The sequence below is a fragment of the Siphateles boraxobius genome, unplaced genomic scaffold (genome assembly GCF_051911475.1).
Source record: "Siphateles boraxobius isolate OS27281-9 unplaced genomic scaffold, OSU_SipBor_1 31, whole genome shotgun sequence".
NCBI lineage: Eukaryota > Metazoa > Chordata > Actinopteri > Cypriniformes > Leuciscidae > Siphateles > Siphateles boraxobius.
Window position 1 is genome coordinate 1,576,696 of NW_027508931.1, and position 15,701 is coordinate 1,592,396.

The window sequence follows — 15,701 nt, forward strand, 5'->3', positions numbered from 1 at the left end:
ACCGTGATCATAGTAGGACTCAATAACGGGACATGGGATCAGCTCAAATCCTCCGCACTTGTTCGACTCTGCCTCCGCCCAGCGCTTCTCATCGACGCTGAACACAGATGACAACGAAATAATTGATTAACTTCTCACTTGAAAAATTTAAGGGTAACCCGAATTTAAACAATTACAAAGAAAAAATGTTCCGAATGAGGGAGCCGTTTGAAAGCGAGAAGCTCCAATTGCAAGAGCTCAACCAAAGACTCGGCCAGTACCTAATGCGCTCAAAACAGTTGGAACAAGAAAATACCGGCTTGATAAGCGAAATAAATTCAATCAGACAAAAAAGGTCTGGAGAATGGGAAAACAAACACATGTCCGAACTACGGGAAATGAGGAGACTGGTGGAGCGTTTATCTTTCGAGAAATGCAGAGCAGAGATGGAACGACAGAAGCTGCGCAATGAACTCCAGATGCTTCAAGTGATGCGTTCAGATGAAGCTTCGGTGGGCAAAGGCATCGGCACTGAGCTTAAAGGCTGCGAGAGGCAGCTCCATCATATTCTTCAGACCAACGGTGCTTTGGAAGATCGCCTTGTTGAGCTTGAAAACGAATATAAGTTTTTGGAAGATGCCCACAGAAAGGAAATCGGCCAGCTGAGGAACCAGGCGCACTCCCGAACTGTACGCGTTGTGACTCAAACGCATCACGCACCTCCAGCAGTTTCAATGGAAGAGGTGCAAGAGTACGCGGCCAACTTCACTGAAAGCTGGAACGGGACTTTGGACATGTACCGCCTGAGGGTAGAAGAAATCGAGGAGTCTATAAAAGCAGACCACGCGAGGCTGGAGGACATTCAAAGGGAAAAGAGAGAATGTGCTTCACAGTTCAAGAGGCTGCGTGACGAGATTGAGAAACAAACAAAAGTGCAGCTGAACCTTGAGGAGCAGCTCGAGAACATGCAAGAACATTTCAGAGATGAAATCAGTCAGTATCAGGTGGGTGTCAAAGCAGAACACAAGGCCCTTCATTAATAAAATCACTACAGATGAAAACGGGGATTGTGTAAGGATGTACAACCGCGCCACACCCACTGTGCGCACTACTAGTGACAGCAGCATCATGGCACATTCTAGAGCAGCTATACACGTTTAGTTTTCCTTGACGTTTTTCCTTTTTTTTTTAATTGGAAGCACACATAACATGTTATCCCATCCATGGGATATATTTGATTAAAAAAAATAACCTAGTATATGGCGTTTTAAACACATCAATGTCTGAAATCCCCTCCCTTAGAATAGCCCACATTAGATCGAAGATGATCAAACAAAAAGTTACTGATTCAAATATGTCTTACATTTACTTTAATATGAAGTGCAGTTATATCAAAAAGTATTGACATTCAACATTTCCAATGGTTAAGCAATAAGCACCACTTACTGTATGTTGTAAGTTTGTCAGTTTACATTTTTTCAAAAACATTGTTTTTGTAAATAGTTATATAAAATGTATGAGAAATATAAGTTTATCAGTGCTTTTTAGTTCTTCCAAGAGTAAAGTAAAATATTACAAAACACACATAGTGGAGACCAAGCAGACATCAACCTCATGTAGATGAACATTATCCAACACCTTATTTTTCAATGGGCCCTTTTGGAGCTCAAACGAGAAGTGCTTAGGCACTGCCAATATCCATGTTTATCATCTCTAGCTCAGTGTGCCTAAAAAAAGAGCATTAAAGCCTCATCCCATTATTGTCTCTCTCCAGGGAGAAAGACAAATGAGCAGTTACTGAAACAAACTGCAAGCATCAGTAAAGTGTTGTGTCACTGTGGGCTAAATTGAATGGAGGATGTCAGTCTTAACATATTACTGCAGTTAGTTTGAGTCTATTGAGTGTCAAATGTTCTGATTCCAAAACCACAGATGCACTCATCAAACAGACTTACAGATGTGTCGTTGTGATTTTGCCATGTAAGACATGTATCAACATCTTTTGTTGACCCTGGAACAATATTCCTGTCCAAAAACTAACCCTATATGTACCCCTAAATCTAACCCTACCCATAACTTATCCGTAAAATCAAAGGGAAATGATAGGTGAATGAGAATGGTGTAGAAGCCCTTTAACTCTTGTTGTAAACCTAAACCAGACACTAACTATAAACCTATTCCTCAGATCTGATTGGTTGATTGGAATGTTGTTGCAGGACCAACAAGGATGTTGATCTAGGAACATGTTCAACTTGGTGAAATCGCACTGCTAAAATTAGTCAGAGGTGACATTTATGTCACCACTTGAGACCAAAAGTACTTGATGGAGAGTTTGGAGCCACTGGAGTGGGGGAAATTTAAAGACTCGTAGCAATCATTGAATGTAGCATATTAGGAATTAGGACTTAAAAAAGTCTTGTCTCGTGACTTGGACCAACGTTAATTAGATAACCCTTCGATCATTAAAACCCGGTCTCTTTAAATAAATAATGAGGTTTCAGTGGGGGTTGATTTTGGAAGAGCTCTCAAACAGGTGCATCACTCAAACAGTAGCCCCCAAAATATACTTTGGGTCAATAAGATGCAAGTGGACACTCTTTTGAAAGAGAGAGATGAGATAAAAATAGGTTTATAGTTTAAGCACTATACTATTCAGTGTATTATTGCAATATCCACTATTATTTATATGTACTCTGTGTGTGTGTGTGTGTGTGTGTGTGTGTGTGTGTGTGTGTGTGTGTGTGTGTGTGTGTGTGTGTGTGTGTGTGTGTGTGTGTGTGTGTGTGTGTGTGTGTGTGTGTGTGTGTGTGTGTGTGTGTGTAAAAGAGCAAACAGGCTAACGATCTATATTCTTGTCATACAGGCTATCATTGAGGAACTGGAGTATGAGCGCAGAATGTTGTCCAACACCATCTCAGAGAAGCTGAAGGACCATCAGGATCTCTTACAGGTCAAGATGGGTCTAGCTTTGGAAGTGGCATCATACAGGTAGAGCATACAAAATCAATTAAATGCTCCCTTTCACGTTCCACATTCACTTAAATTAGCACATTCAGCTTCTCTTTTTCTGATAATTCACGGTAAATGATCCCAGAGGTCTTCCGCTAGGACTTGAATTTGATGCATTCAGTTTTAACAATTTTCTCAAGCTCATGTATTTTTTAAGTACTGTCTATGGTCTGATGCTAACTCAAGCACAGGGATCAATGACCTGTTTCTGTGGCCTTAAAACAAGTCTCCTCCTACATTCTCTTGGTGACATTAAATATTAATACCAAAATTACTTGTGCTTCATGGACTTTGGCTGAAAAGAGATCCAATAAGACCAGTGCAGGAGTCCTTGAAAGCTATTAAAATGTCTTAAGTTCATGTTTCATTGTTAGGGGCCGATCAAACAGGACGTGTTTTTGCACTGATCCACACCATCTCTAATTCCATTGTGCTGCTTTTTTCGATTTTTCCATCTAAACATGGCTACATGGATGTCTTTAACCAGCATGTTTGCATCTTTTGCAGCATCTCACACATGACAATATATTTTTTTACCATTCCACTTCCTACGTCTTGCATTTTTTGAAACGCAAAAACACATTCTGTGTGAATGGCCTCTTATTCTGCTATTTTAAAAGTATGGGTATCTAAAACTTTCTCCATGCAGTAATGTGCATATAAACATTTGACTGTTGTCTGTTTAGAGATTTGAGTAGAGAAGTTTGACATAGCAACCGCCCCTAACATGAGCAATGTAGATTATTTTTAGCCACTGCAACAACAGAGCAACTAATGCCCGCCCATTTGGCAAGTCTGCTTACAGTCCCGCTCCTCTTTTCTTGTGAGACTGGATAACTCCTGTATTTATGACCTAATCCATGTATGTTGAACAAACACTGAAGCTGATTTTTGATTTTCATTGTATTTTAAAACTGTCTGATGCATTAGCTAATGCACATGAAAGATTAGCATCTAGAGTTATTAAATAAAGCTACATAACAGTAGATTAAAAATAAAGTTTAGAGATTTTTTTCCCCCTGTTATGTCCCCTACTTCATAATGCGTCTAGAAGATCCGCCATTGCAGGTACTTGAAACTGTATGTAAAACCTTTATTTATTCTTAATCAAATGTTTGGTTGGTCTCTTGTCTGAAGATGTCGATATGTATAGTTGCAATGTTTTGGATACTATTGAGACATGATAATGTAGAAGTTTGTCTGTTTCAAACTGCTCCACATCATAAGCCATAATGAAAACAGACAGGGTGCATTGTGGCAGTTATTTTTAGTGCAGTCTTTCAAAGGAATCACAGGGGACTTTTATACGTTTACTGTCTGTAGCTCCACATAGTCTGCTTCGCTTTGGTTCTCCAGCGCATTTTTCCATGTAAAAGCATTGCCAAGGTAGGTTCAAAGCTGCTCAAGGACCTGTTTAACCAATTAAACACAATGGTGGAGATAGCGAGTTTTTTTAGTGACCTTAACTGTGTTTCTGCTTAGGACATGGGCTTGGTAGGTTTTCTGGTTGTCCTCAGTGTTGTTTGAGCTTTTGCATGGTCATGGCAGAGCATGGAGGTAGTCAGCATTCTCCAAAGAGGTGAAAAAGAAGTGCCTAGGTTGTTTATGATACTGTATGTTCTGCTCAAAGTAATTAGATTGACCTTAAATATGCCTGTTTGCCTGTATCTTTGACATTGTCATGTTTATCAGGGCACTCTTGGAAGAAGAAGGAAGACATGCTCAAATGTGGTCTAATCAGCATTCAAGAGAAAGAAAAATAGGTATTTCCTTGTGTCATTTAGCTTGAAATAATGATTTAATGCTATATGATTTTTAACACTACTAAAGTTTGGTTTACTATTATTCGAATTATTCAGTATTCCAACAAAGCATGCTAAAAGATGTTTGAAAGTAAAATGTAATTTTTATCTGTTATCTATCTACTGTAGATATAAAAATGCCATCCCATCCTTACACACCAAGAGTGTCCATCAATTCGGCAAGTCGGCCAGATACAAGGAAAAAAGCCTTCACAGGATATGATGTTAAATATATGGAGCCTATTTCCAGCGTGAGAACCTCATCTACATCAAGTCAGTTTCATTCTCACGAACCCTCAAGGATCGTGCCCATCAGTGTATCAAATCGTGCCCAGCAAAGTCCTGTTTCAAGAAGGGACATGATTTCATTCACCAAAGCATCGCAGGCAGCTGCTTCCAGTACCCCGAAACCTGGAGTCTCTTCTGTTGAGATAAAGAGAGAGGAAACCGATCAGAAAAGTATGAGAAAGGAGGTTTCACAGCACTCTTCAAAGGGCTCACTTGATCATCCTCCCTATAGAATCGAAAGTATATCAAGCTCTACAGCCTCAAAAATAGAGAAACCAAAGCCAGCGAATGTGATATCACCCCTTGCGAGTTTGAGCAAGAACACCACTGAAGAAAGCAAACAAAAAGATGTTGAACCGAAAGAAAAAAGAATGGGTGCCAAACAAGATAAAGAAAAACCCAAGGCAACAAATAAAGAAGAAAGAGGGGATGTGAAAGAATCAATAGATAAAGATGTGAGAGTGTCTGAAAATGTAGGGCATAAGGTGTTTGTAGGTGAGGAAAAAGTACTAGATGCAATTTCTACTGAGGAAATAATTCAGCAGGTCATGAAACCAGCTGGTTTAGATACTAGGGTCAGCTCAAGGTCCCCTGACTCAAAATTCACATATCATGTGGAGAAAACGGAGCAAGAGGATGGATCCACCAAGACTCAGATTGTCTTACAATCTAAAGTTGAGGAGGAGCTGGATCTGTCTGAAGATTCTGCCCTGGAGGACCTTCTCAACAGGGGAGTCAAGAAAGTCACCCTGGAGAACATCAAAGGAACCCCAACTGGAACCATGATCGAGAACCTGCTGAGTCTTGGCCTGCAGGGTGAGAGTTTGGGAAATAGGTCAGTGAATGTGGAGATAATCGAGGAACCTGTGGAGTCTCAGAGTGATGAGGAGGGTGACATTGAAATAGAGGAGACTGTGGAGATTAAGTCTAAACAACCAAACATCAGTCCGTCATCGATGTTCTTCCAAATAGAGGAGCTAGAGAGTGACCCTAAGACCAAGAAACCATTTGACAGTGGCTCTGCTGAAGCCTCTCATTATGGAAACAGTGGCTCTGTGCAGGTTCAGGAAGTTACCAGAGATGAAAACATACCATACTTCTCGCATGTCCAAGAGCCACAAGAATACTTTGTCTCCACCCCTGAAGACAATATGTCTGAGTTTGAGGAGGGTGGAAGGTTTATGTCTTACAGCCATTATGGAGTTATGGATGATCTGTCTGATGAACGATATTACCAGGAAGATGACCACAAACAGCTCACTGCTGAAGTTCAGAGGTACAGAGATTCACCAGAATATGGTGACCACTCGTTTTTGAGAGACAACATCGAAGACTGCATAATTGAAGAGGAGGTGCACGTCTCTCCCACCCTGCAACAGTCCATAGTAGGGATCCTGAAGAAGGAGTCTCTAGACCCTGAACAGCAGCTCAGAGGAGCATTAGAGCAAATCCAAGATACTGTATCTGGAGCCCTCAAGGAAGAACTTGCATTTCTCACAAAAGGTAGAGAGACTCCAGAAAACGTCTCTGTTGACATCAAAAAAATTGAACAAGTTACAGACAGCGGAACCATGACCATTGTGGCTGAGCTTAATGTGTCCCAGACATTGGAGGAGTCTGGGCTGCTGGAAGAAGAAGATGATCCGTCTGAAGAGCAGATAATGGCAGCGCTGAGCTCATCCCACCCAATACTCCAGCAGGCCCTCGGTGGTGGAGCTGGTGCAGGATACACCATGAACATTTCCCAAGAGGAGTTTCAAGTGGAGGGAATGCCATGGATGACCAGCAACGAAGAGATCCAACAATGGAGCTCAACCGATGAGGTCGGCAAGACAGAAAAACACATCAAGCTGGGCCCTAGTGAGAAATCGTTCACTTTTCAGATGGACGTGAACAACGGCTCCTCTGCATCAACAAGCGGTGGAACCGTTAAAGTACAAAGAAGCGGCAGCGCTACTGAGTACTCGCAGACCCAGATGGTTGACCCCCACTTGAAGGTCTGTCATGAGAAAAGAATCGCAACTGTTTATCTTGAAAGCCCCAAAGACGAGTGATATCATGAAATAACATCTAAACGACACATTATAGCTCAACATAACATCAATCAAATAATTAATTATGAAATTAACCAAAAAAATCATGTGTTGTAAACCAGAATTAAAAATTCATGGTCCATCATGACTGTTACACACTAAAAATGTTACTGATCCCAGTTTTTGAACAGTACTGTAACTGACATAGCTAAAGTATTAACAAAGCTAAAGCTAATCATTTTAATACTTTGCTTTGTACATATTAACTACCAGAACATTTTATTTCATTTTCACTATATAGTACACCTTTAACTAAGAACACAATAAGTGAAAAACAGTATTTTCTTTCCATTTCATTTTTAAATAGCTTTAAAAAAATACATTGCTGACTATATAAAAACACACACTCTGTTATTGTACCGTCTTGTGCTTCTAGTTTCCATAGAATTGCAAAAACAAATTTGGCATGTTTTAAATCTTTTTTTATTAAAATATGTTAAACAGAGATTGATCAGATTGAGATATGTACAAAAGTATGCAGACATTCTAGATTAGTGCAGGCTTTAATTGGCCATATATTTGTGAGTTATTCAAAACTTTAATCATAATATCTTCATTCACAAATTTGAATATTTTTGGTTTATATGGTGTGGTCTACATCTAGTTCTGAAGGTGAGAAGCACTAGACTGCCCTTCCTGTAAGAAATCCAGAGATCTCTTAATCCTTAAATGACATTAGACTAGCAAGGACTAATCTAGCAATCCTGTTCTTCCAGGACAACACATTTTTCATTGCTCTAGTACTGTACAGAGACAGTGAGAGAGGGAGGATCGTAGATCCTTGGAGAAATCTCACATTAAAAATAAGTGCAAGGCAGCTTACACAGAAGTGTGTAAGTGCTTCCAGAATAGCTATTCGGTGCTATTAAGTCTGTGTCACAACCTATTACGCAATATGAGGATTCAGCTCCACTAAATGACATTCTATTTTAAGGATTCCATTGACACCTCAAGGTAAAATATTGTCTGAAGAGTTCAAGTGTAAGCATGTGTGTTTTCCTCTATTTTTCTATGCATCTTTTAACAGATATCAGCATATTAATGTCAGTGTCACCAGATGTTGCAATGGTGACAGTCCTGTGCCTGTTAACAATGCTGGGAGTAAAAAAAAGTGTAACATCATTTCAATTTTATTTAATGATTTACCATTTCATTTTCAAGTAGCTTTTTATGTCAGTATTATCATAAATCATAGATCTAGAAATGAGATCCTCATAATCCATATGTTAACACAGTGATCCCAGGGGTTCTTAAACAAGAATGAATAAATTTGATTTAACTTTATTAAACTGGGTGCAAATGGTGCTTAATGTCATTTAATGTGTGTGAGTTTTTACATTTGTTTTTATGACACAAAGAAGAATATAAGAGTCACTCACAATATGATTTTTCACATTTAAGTGACTTAAATAATATCCAGTATAATACAAGATGAAAGAAGAGGTGCTTGAGTCTTACTCATTAGGCTGATTAGGCTTACACAACAGAAAAAAGGTTGAGAAACACTGTGTTAAAAGATACATCGTAAGTTATTAAGGATCATTATTAACCTTTTCCGACCATTTATCTGCATCCCTTAAGATGGTGTTTCAGGACCTGCCATTGTTTATTTGAATCTATGCATACTAGGATTTTAGGACTCAACCATCACTGTGAAACCTTACAGTTTGCTATACATGATTTACTGCCAAAGCAAAGATTGGTTTGGGGATGTATTTTTGCAAAATGAAAATTTACAAAAGGAGTGTTTTGTGTGCTGTTTTACTAGTGTGCTCACTGGCTGACAATAAACAAACCCTTACAGAGTTGTGAGTTCAGCTCAATTCTCAGAAATAATATAAGAACTAAAACTCTTTGCAGAGAGGCCTGCCGCTCACCAGTCAGAGAGTGTTTGCAGAAACCACTGTGACGGTGTATTAGATCACTTACTGGGCAGTTCTCATTTTTTGAAGTGCAGAGGTAGTCACCTTGCCAAGCACTCTAAAGACACAAAAGAGCTTGTGTGCTGTTCTAGAAACACTGCCTTGCTTTTTCCAATCCACAGATTTCCCTTGGTGAAATAGGATGAGGTCAAACATCCCTGACAGTCCATGCCACAAACAGCCCTGCTGGTCACTGCTGTTATGAGTTAGACATACTAGATGCCACCTCAGATGCAGATGATACCACTGCACAGAATGGAGGCCTTGTTTCAAGATGACTTTCCTTACGTCTCTCATTGACCTCTGGTGACCTAGAAAAAAAAGACCACAAAGCATTAAATGCTTCATCTATTAATAATATTCACTTTCAGCAACACACTACATTCAGGTGAAATGTCCACGTACTGCACTGAAAGCACATTTTTAGAGTGCACTGTGACTTTCTGCTATAGTGTGAATGTGTAACACATGATTGAGTAGGAAACTCACTGAGACAGCATGTCCACGGTTCTTTGTGTGGCTTTGGTTTTCTTGTGCTGAGGACCATACAGCATTGTTTGAATATCCAGACACTGAAAGAGAGACAGATATAGGTGGTTAGCAAAACATTTGGGAACATTGGTGACAAACAATACTCCATCTTAAACTACAAAATGCGTGTATATAAATACAACATCAACTATATATATATATATATATATATATATATATATATATATATATATATATATATACCTGTATATATATGTATTAAGTCACAATGCAACCATGGTAAATATGATCAAAGACAGCTGTGAAAATAAATCTTCATTGTTTAGTTTTGATCTTTCAGTCAGAAAATGTGCAGAAATCTAGTCTTCATTGAAGTAAAATAATTGAAAATGGGGGGTAAATCCCATTGTGGAATAAATGCTTTTCTCCAAAACACGCTGGTCGTAATTATTGGTATATTAAATACTTTTGGAACCTCCTTTTGCCAAGAGTTTTCTTCTATAATGCCTGATGAGTTTGGAGAACACCTGACAAGATCCGAGACCATTCCTCCATACAGAATCTCTCCAGATCCTTCAAATTCCCAGATCCATGTTGGTGCTTCTTCTCTTCAGTTCAGCCCACTCATTTTCTATAGGGTTCAGTTTAGGGGACTGGGACGGTCATGGCAGAAGCTTCATTTTGTGCTCAGTGACACATTTTTATGTTGATTTTGATGTTTGTTTTGGATCGTTGTCCTGATGGAAGATCCAACCACGGCCCATTATGACATTTCTAGCAGAAGTGGTCAGGTTTTGATTTTTTATCTGTTGGTATTTGCTAGAATCCATGATGCCATGTATCTGAACAAGATGTCCAGGACCTCCAGCAAAAAAATAGGCCCACAACATATAAGATCCAGCAGTATATTTAACCGTAGGCATGGGATACTTTTTATCGACTTGTTCCAGTCATGTCTAACAACTGAATATGCTGGAGTTAATTTTTGGATGAGCGAGGAGGATTTTTCTTGAAAGCCTCCCAAACAAAATGTGCTGATGTAGGGGTTGTTTTAAAAAAAAATTAGGCTTTCTGACCCCCAAAACTCTCTCAAAAGTAATCTCTGCAATTCTCCATCTGAAATATTGGAGTCTTTGGCCACTCAAACGTTCCTTCTTACCGTGCATTAAGACAACGATGCAATTATAGACACACGTCCTCTTCCTGGCAGATTTGTAACATCTTTAGTTGATTGGAACTTCTTAATTATTGCCCTGATGGTGGAAATGGGGATTTTCATTGCTTCAGCTATTTTCTTACAGACACTTTCTATTTTGTGAAGCTCAACGATCTTTCTTTGGTTTTACTCAGTGTGATGAATGATTTAGGGAATTTGGCCTTAGTGTTTCCTCATATTTATCACCCTGGTGTGTTAATTTTTTTTACTTCAGAGATATTTTAAGAGGTAAAAAATTATTGGGGTGCCAATAATTATGGCAATTTTTTTTTTTTTTTCATAATGTGACCCCCCATAATGTGACCCACTTCAATGAAAGGCAAGATTGTTGTGCATTTTTTGAATGAAAGTTCAAAAGGATAAACAATGCAGATATATTTTTACAGTCATCTTTGATCATATTTACCAGGGGTGCTAATACTTCTAAACACAACTGATAAAACTATTTATATAAAATAAAAATTAAATATAATATATTTATTAAAGACTACAACTCCAAAGTTTTTAAAGTTTTTGAAAGAAGTCTCTTATGCTCACCAAGGCTACATTTATTTGATCAAAAATACATTGTAATAATATTACACAATAATACTATTTCCAATTTAAAAGTGCTGTTTTCTATTTTAATATATTTTCAGTTGCAACAAAAACAACTTTTCAACATTGATAATAATAATAACCATTATTAATAATTGAGTACCAATAATAACTGAGAACCAAATCAGAATATTAGAATGATTTCTGAAGGATCATGTGAGACAGAAGACTGGAGTAATGGCAGCTTTTCCATCACAGGAATAAATTACATTTCAAAATATATTTTAAAAAAGAAAACATATTTTAAGTTGTAATCATATTCAAAAACATTATCATTTTTACTGTACTCTTATCAAATAAATGCAGCCACGGTGATCGTAATATAAAGCATTAAAAACAAATTATTCCAAACTTTTTATCTGTAGGTGTAGGGTATATTTATATAATAATTATTATAATGTAATTATGCATCTTTTTTTATTTGTATGAGGTTGCATGGAATATTTGTCTTTTTAAGTTGATGATATTAATGACGCAGCATTCAAAAACAACCCAAATCATTGTGACTTATGACCAATATATATATATATATATATATATATATATATATATATACAGTATATACACACACACATATATATATATATATATATATATATATACACACACACACATATATATATATATATACACACACACACACATATATATATATATATATATATATATATAATACGGTTGCTACACAGACTTCTGAACAGTTCTAATAAAGAATTAATGTTCATTCTTTTAAAAGTGATGATTGTTATCATCATTTTCATAAAGGATTGAAAGGCCTGGAGAAAAATAAATGGCTAGCTGAGCTTCAATACAGTCATAACTGTCTGTGAATGTGAAACTAAAATATCAAAAAAGTTTAAATTTGTTACAGCTAAAATTCAAACCTAAGAAAGTAAGATTTAGTGCTCTGCTTTGTGGAGCTCAAAGGGTAGTGAACGGCTTGACTCTGATTTCACAGACATAGTAGAGAGGAGGAGTGCCTTTGGCACAGATATTATAGGATACCTGGCAAAGCCACTTCATTTCCTCAAATAAACCCACTCTCATTCACTTCTTCAAAACAACAGCAACGGTTAGGATGAAAAACACTCAAAATGACGACATGACAGCAGTCTTTCCATAAAAAGACAAAGGAAAGTACTGTTCAGAGTTTCCTTCATGATTGAAAAGTCTCAGTCCATGTTTTCATCACTTTCCACAGGCAAAAGTGATGTCATGGGGCCTACTTCAATGGGAAAACAGTTGCAGTGACTCTCAAAAGTGTGTGTGTGTGTCCTTAGAAAAGGCTCTAAAAAAAAAAGGACTGGATATACATATAAAGATTGCATAAAACATAATATACTGTACTCCGTATGTAATCTAACTTTATTATCGCTTATTTAAATCCCTGTTTCTGTTTTACCACACCACCCTGGCTTTAGGCCAAAGTCTAAAGTAAAAGTGTGTTGCTCTGTGCAGCAGCTGTCATGATTACAGGAGAAAGAACATGATATGAGCTGCTCGTATCTGTCAGAGGTAACGGGTAAAGGTTAGTAGCCTGAGGAAACGCTGAGCGCGGGACCACTGATTCACAACCCCAGAAATGGAGCCCTTCAATACAAAAACAAAGCAACATAGCAACAGTGCTCGCTTACAGACGAGTGGGGACAGGTTTCCAAAGATCAAAAGTCACCAAATTATCTCAGAGGGGGTTTCAGTGTGACCAAATAAAAATAAAATAAAAGCAATATTTAGAACATACTAGGAGACAAGGATAATGTTGTAGTATCGTCTTACAGCATCAAATGTTAAGAGTGAAAGACACAAAATGAATGAATAACGCCATGTGGCATGACTCCCGTAAGAGGACATCAAGTGACCTGCCCAAGACACTGTCCCATCTAATAATAATCAAGCTTCAAATAAAGCTAAAGCTACCAAAACAAATGTTAACTTTGGTAACTTTATTTCCTAAATAAAGTTACCATAATAAACATACTGTCTGAAATAAAATTTCTATTCATTGTATACATGTTATAAAATTAATTTTAGAATTTGAGTTTAGACTATTTTAGAATACTATTTTTCTTCTAGTGGAAGGTCTCATGAAGGTCCGCTTAACTGGATTCAGTGGTCTTTTAACAGCACTCGGCAATGTATCAATGGCCAAGAAAATTTCTATTTGCATCTAGAAGGACTAAGAACACAATGCTATTTCTTGGAACGTTTTATATCAGGGAAGGCGTCTATCATTCTTGCTACCCTCCAAGATTAGAGCATAGCTCTGAGAACAGAAACTGTTCAGATCTCTTTTTATGCAAACTGCAGTTGCACAGGCTCAAACTACTTTGCATGGAAGGATCTTAGTGAAATATATTGAATAAACTTTATTTGATAAACTCTATTTTATACCATCAGAATTCAATGTAGATGTAGCATCAAATTCAGCAAAACGATGATGTATATATTGGCTGCGTCTGAAATCGCATAGTCTCTTGAGTAGGTACTTATTTTGAATAAGTACGACCCCTAAAAAAGTGCATTCAATATAGTATGAATGTGTGTAGTATGAACGTAATCTGGACGAATAACATTCATGTTGCCCTTATCATGTGACCTACCAGTGTCAGCTAACAGTACTATGAATTCGGACATACTTCTTTTGTCACACACTGTTTTTCTTTTTGTTAATAACACGATGTAACGGAAGTAGAAACATTGTTTTTTAACTGTATAGAGGCAAATCTAAATGTGAATTTGCAGTGGATTGTAAGAAAGCGGCGGGCTAAATGATTGGAAAAGGAAACATGCATCAATTACTTATTCACATTAAGATCAAAAACATGCATTTAGAAAATAGAGAGGGTGAATTTTTGTTTCGTGCTGACTTTAGTATACCTGTGATGTTAATGTTCATAAATACCTGTGATGTTAATGATCATAAATACATTGCAGAACTGTTTTACTAGATACTATATGTGATATGTAACACACGGATGTTTATGAATAAAGTACGAGTAAATATCCATTAACAGCTAACAGCCAACTCCTACACCATAGTGATCATGTATTAGATTTGATTCACCTTCTTGAGTGTCCGGTAGGCGTGTCTCATCTGACCCTGTGTCATCTCCACTCCACCAATCAGCTGCAGCGTTTCTGCCACTTCTGCACTCAGTTCACCAAACGTGCTCTTCTTAAGGGACAGAGACTCTCTTTGGATCTCAGCGCAGCTCTGAAAAACAAAAACACTCTTTATATATATATACTTTATAGCAAATTCCACTTGTATGATTTTAAACTTCTTCGCAAAATGTACACAGTAATTATATCGTCACCCAGCTCAAATCTGCTAAATGCTACTATTAAACATGAAGATATTAAGATATTACAAACATAAACAAGATTTTGTGTAAAGCTGCTTTGAAACAGTGTATTGTAAAAAGTGCTACTCAAATACATTTGACCTGACTTACTGACCCTAACCTTTAAATGATATATATAGTTCAAATATGAAGATCCATATCTTTTCCATAATATACACCACATTCAGATGAATTTGAAGCTGACCTCCTGTTGTCCCGTGAGTAGGAGGAAATGACTGAAGTCATCTTGGGCAGATAAGGTGAGTGTGTCCTGTGGGCCTAGTGCACTTCTATATGCACTTATACACTCCTCAAAAAAGTGTGCAGCTGAATCTATTGAAACGGGAAACGAGATTCACATAATTACACTTCCCCCACTTCCCCTTGAAGAGCTACTCTAGCACAGTCATATTTTTCAGTTGATTAGCTGTGGGTCACCTTCAAGCCTTTACTGCTGTACTTGTTATGCAGGGCAGATAAAACAAAAGCTCTGCTTATGTACAGGCTGCTAAATACTAAGATACAATGTGATCCATCAGATACTGCATCAGATCTAAAGCAGGGGTTCGCAACCACGTTCCTGGAGCCACCCTAACACTGCACATTTTAAATGTCTCCTTTGTCTGACACACCCATTTCAGGTCTTGGAGTTTCCACTAATGAGGTGATGACCTGAATCAGGTGTGTTTGTTTAAGCAGACATGCAAATGTGCAGTGTTGGGGGGGCTCCAGGAATGTGGTTGGGAACCCCTGATTTAAAGCAGTGTTTCTCAAACATGTCCTGGGGACAACCCCACCACTGCACATTTTGTAGATCTCCCTAATCTAATACACCTGTTTCAACTCAGCTCATTAGTAAAGACTAGAAATACTTGGGCTACGTCTACATTAATCTGGATGAATTTGAAAACCGTTTTAGTTGCAAAATGCTCTGGGTCCAACACTAGCGTTTTCAATAG

General features: G+C 37.8%; 2 protein-coding genes across 2 annotated transcripts in view; one reads left to right on the top strand and one right to left on the bottom strand.

The window, feature by feature from the left end:
- On the top strand, positions 1-8,460 carry synm (synemin, intermediate filament protein). Its single transcript, XM_077248868.1, has 4 exons — positions 1-983; positions 2,843-2,967; positions 4,681-4,751; positions 4,920-8,460. The coding sequence occupies exons 1-4, from the start codon at positions 186-188 to the stop codon at positions 7,130-7,132; spliced, it is 3,207 nt and encodes a 1,068-aa protein (XP_077104983.1). The 5' UTR covers positions 1-185; the 3' UTR covers positions 7,133-8,460.
- Positions 7,572-15,701, bottom strand: part of ttc23 (tetratricopeptide repeat domain 23) — a 21,329-nt gene continuing 13,199 nt past the window's right edge. Inside the window, exons 8-11 of the mRNA XM_077248869.1 lie at positions 14,948-15,075; positions 14,463-14,612; positions 9,583-9,665; positions 7,572-9,404 (exon numbers count right to left, since the gene is read on the bottom strand). Coding sequence (XP_077104984.1) covers positions 9,293-9,404; positions 9,583-9,665; positions 14,463-14,612; positions 14,948-15,075 — 473 coding nt within the window. The 3' untranslated portion in view covers positions 7,572-9,292. The remainder of the gene's footprint in view (positions 9,405-9,582; positions 9,666-14,462; positions 14,613-14,947; positions 15,076-15,701) is intronic.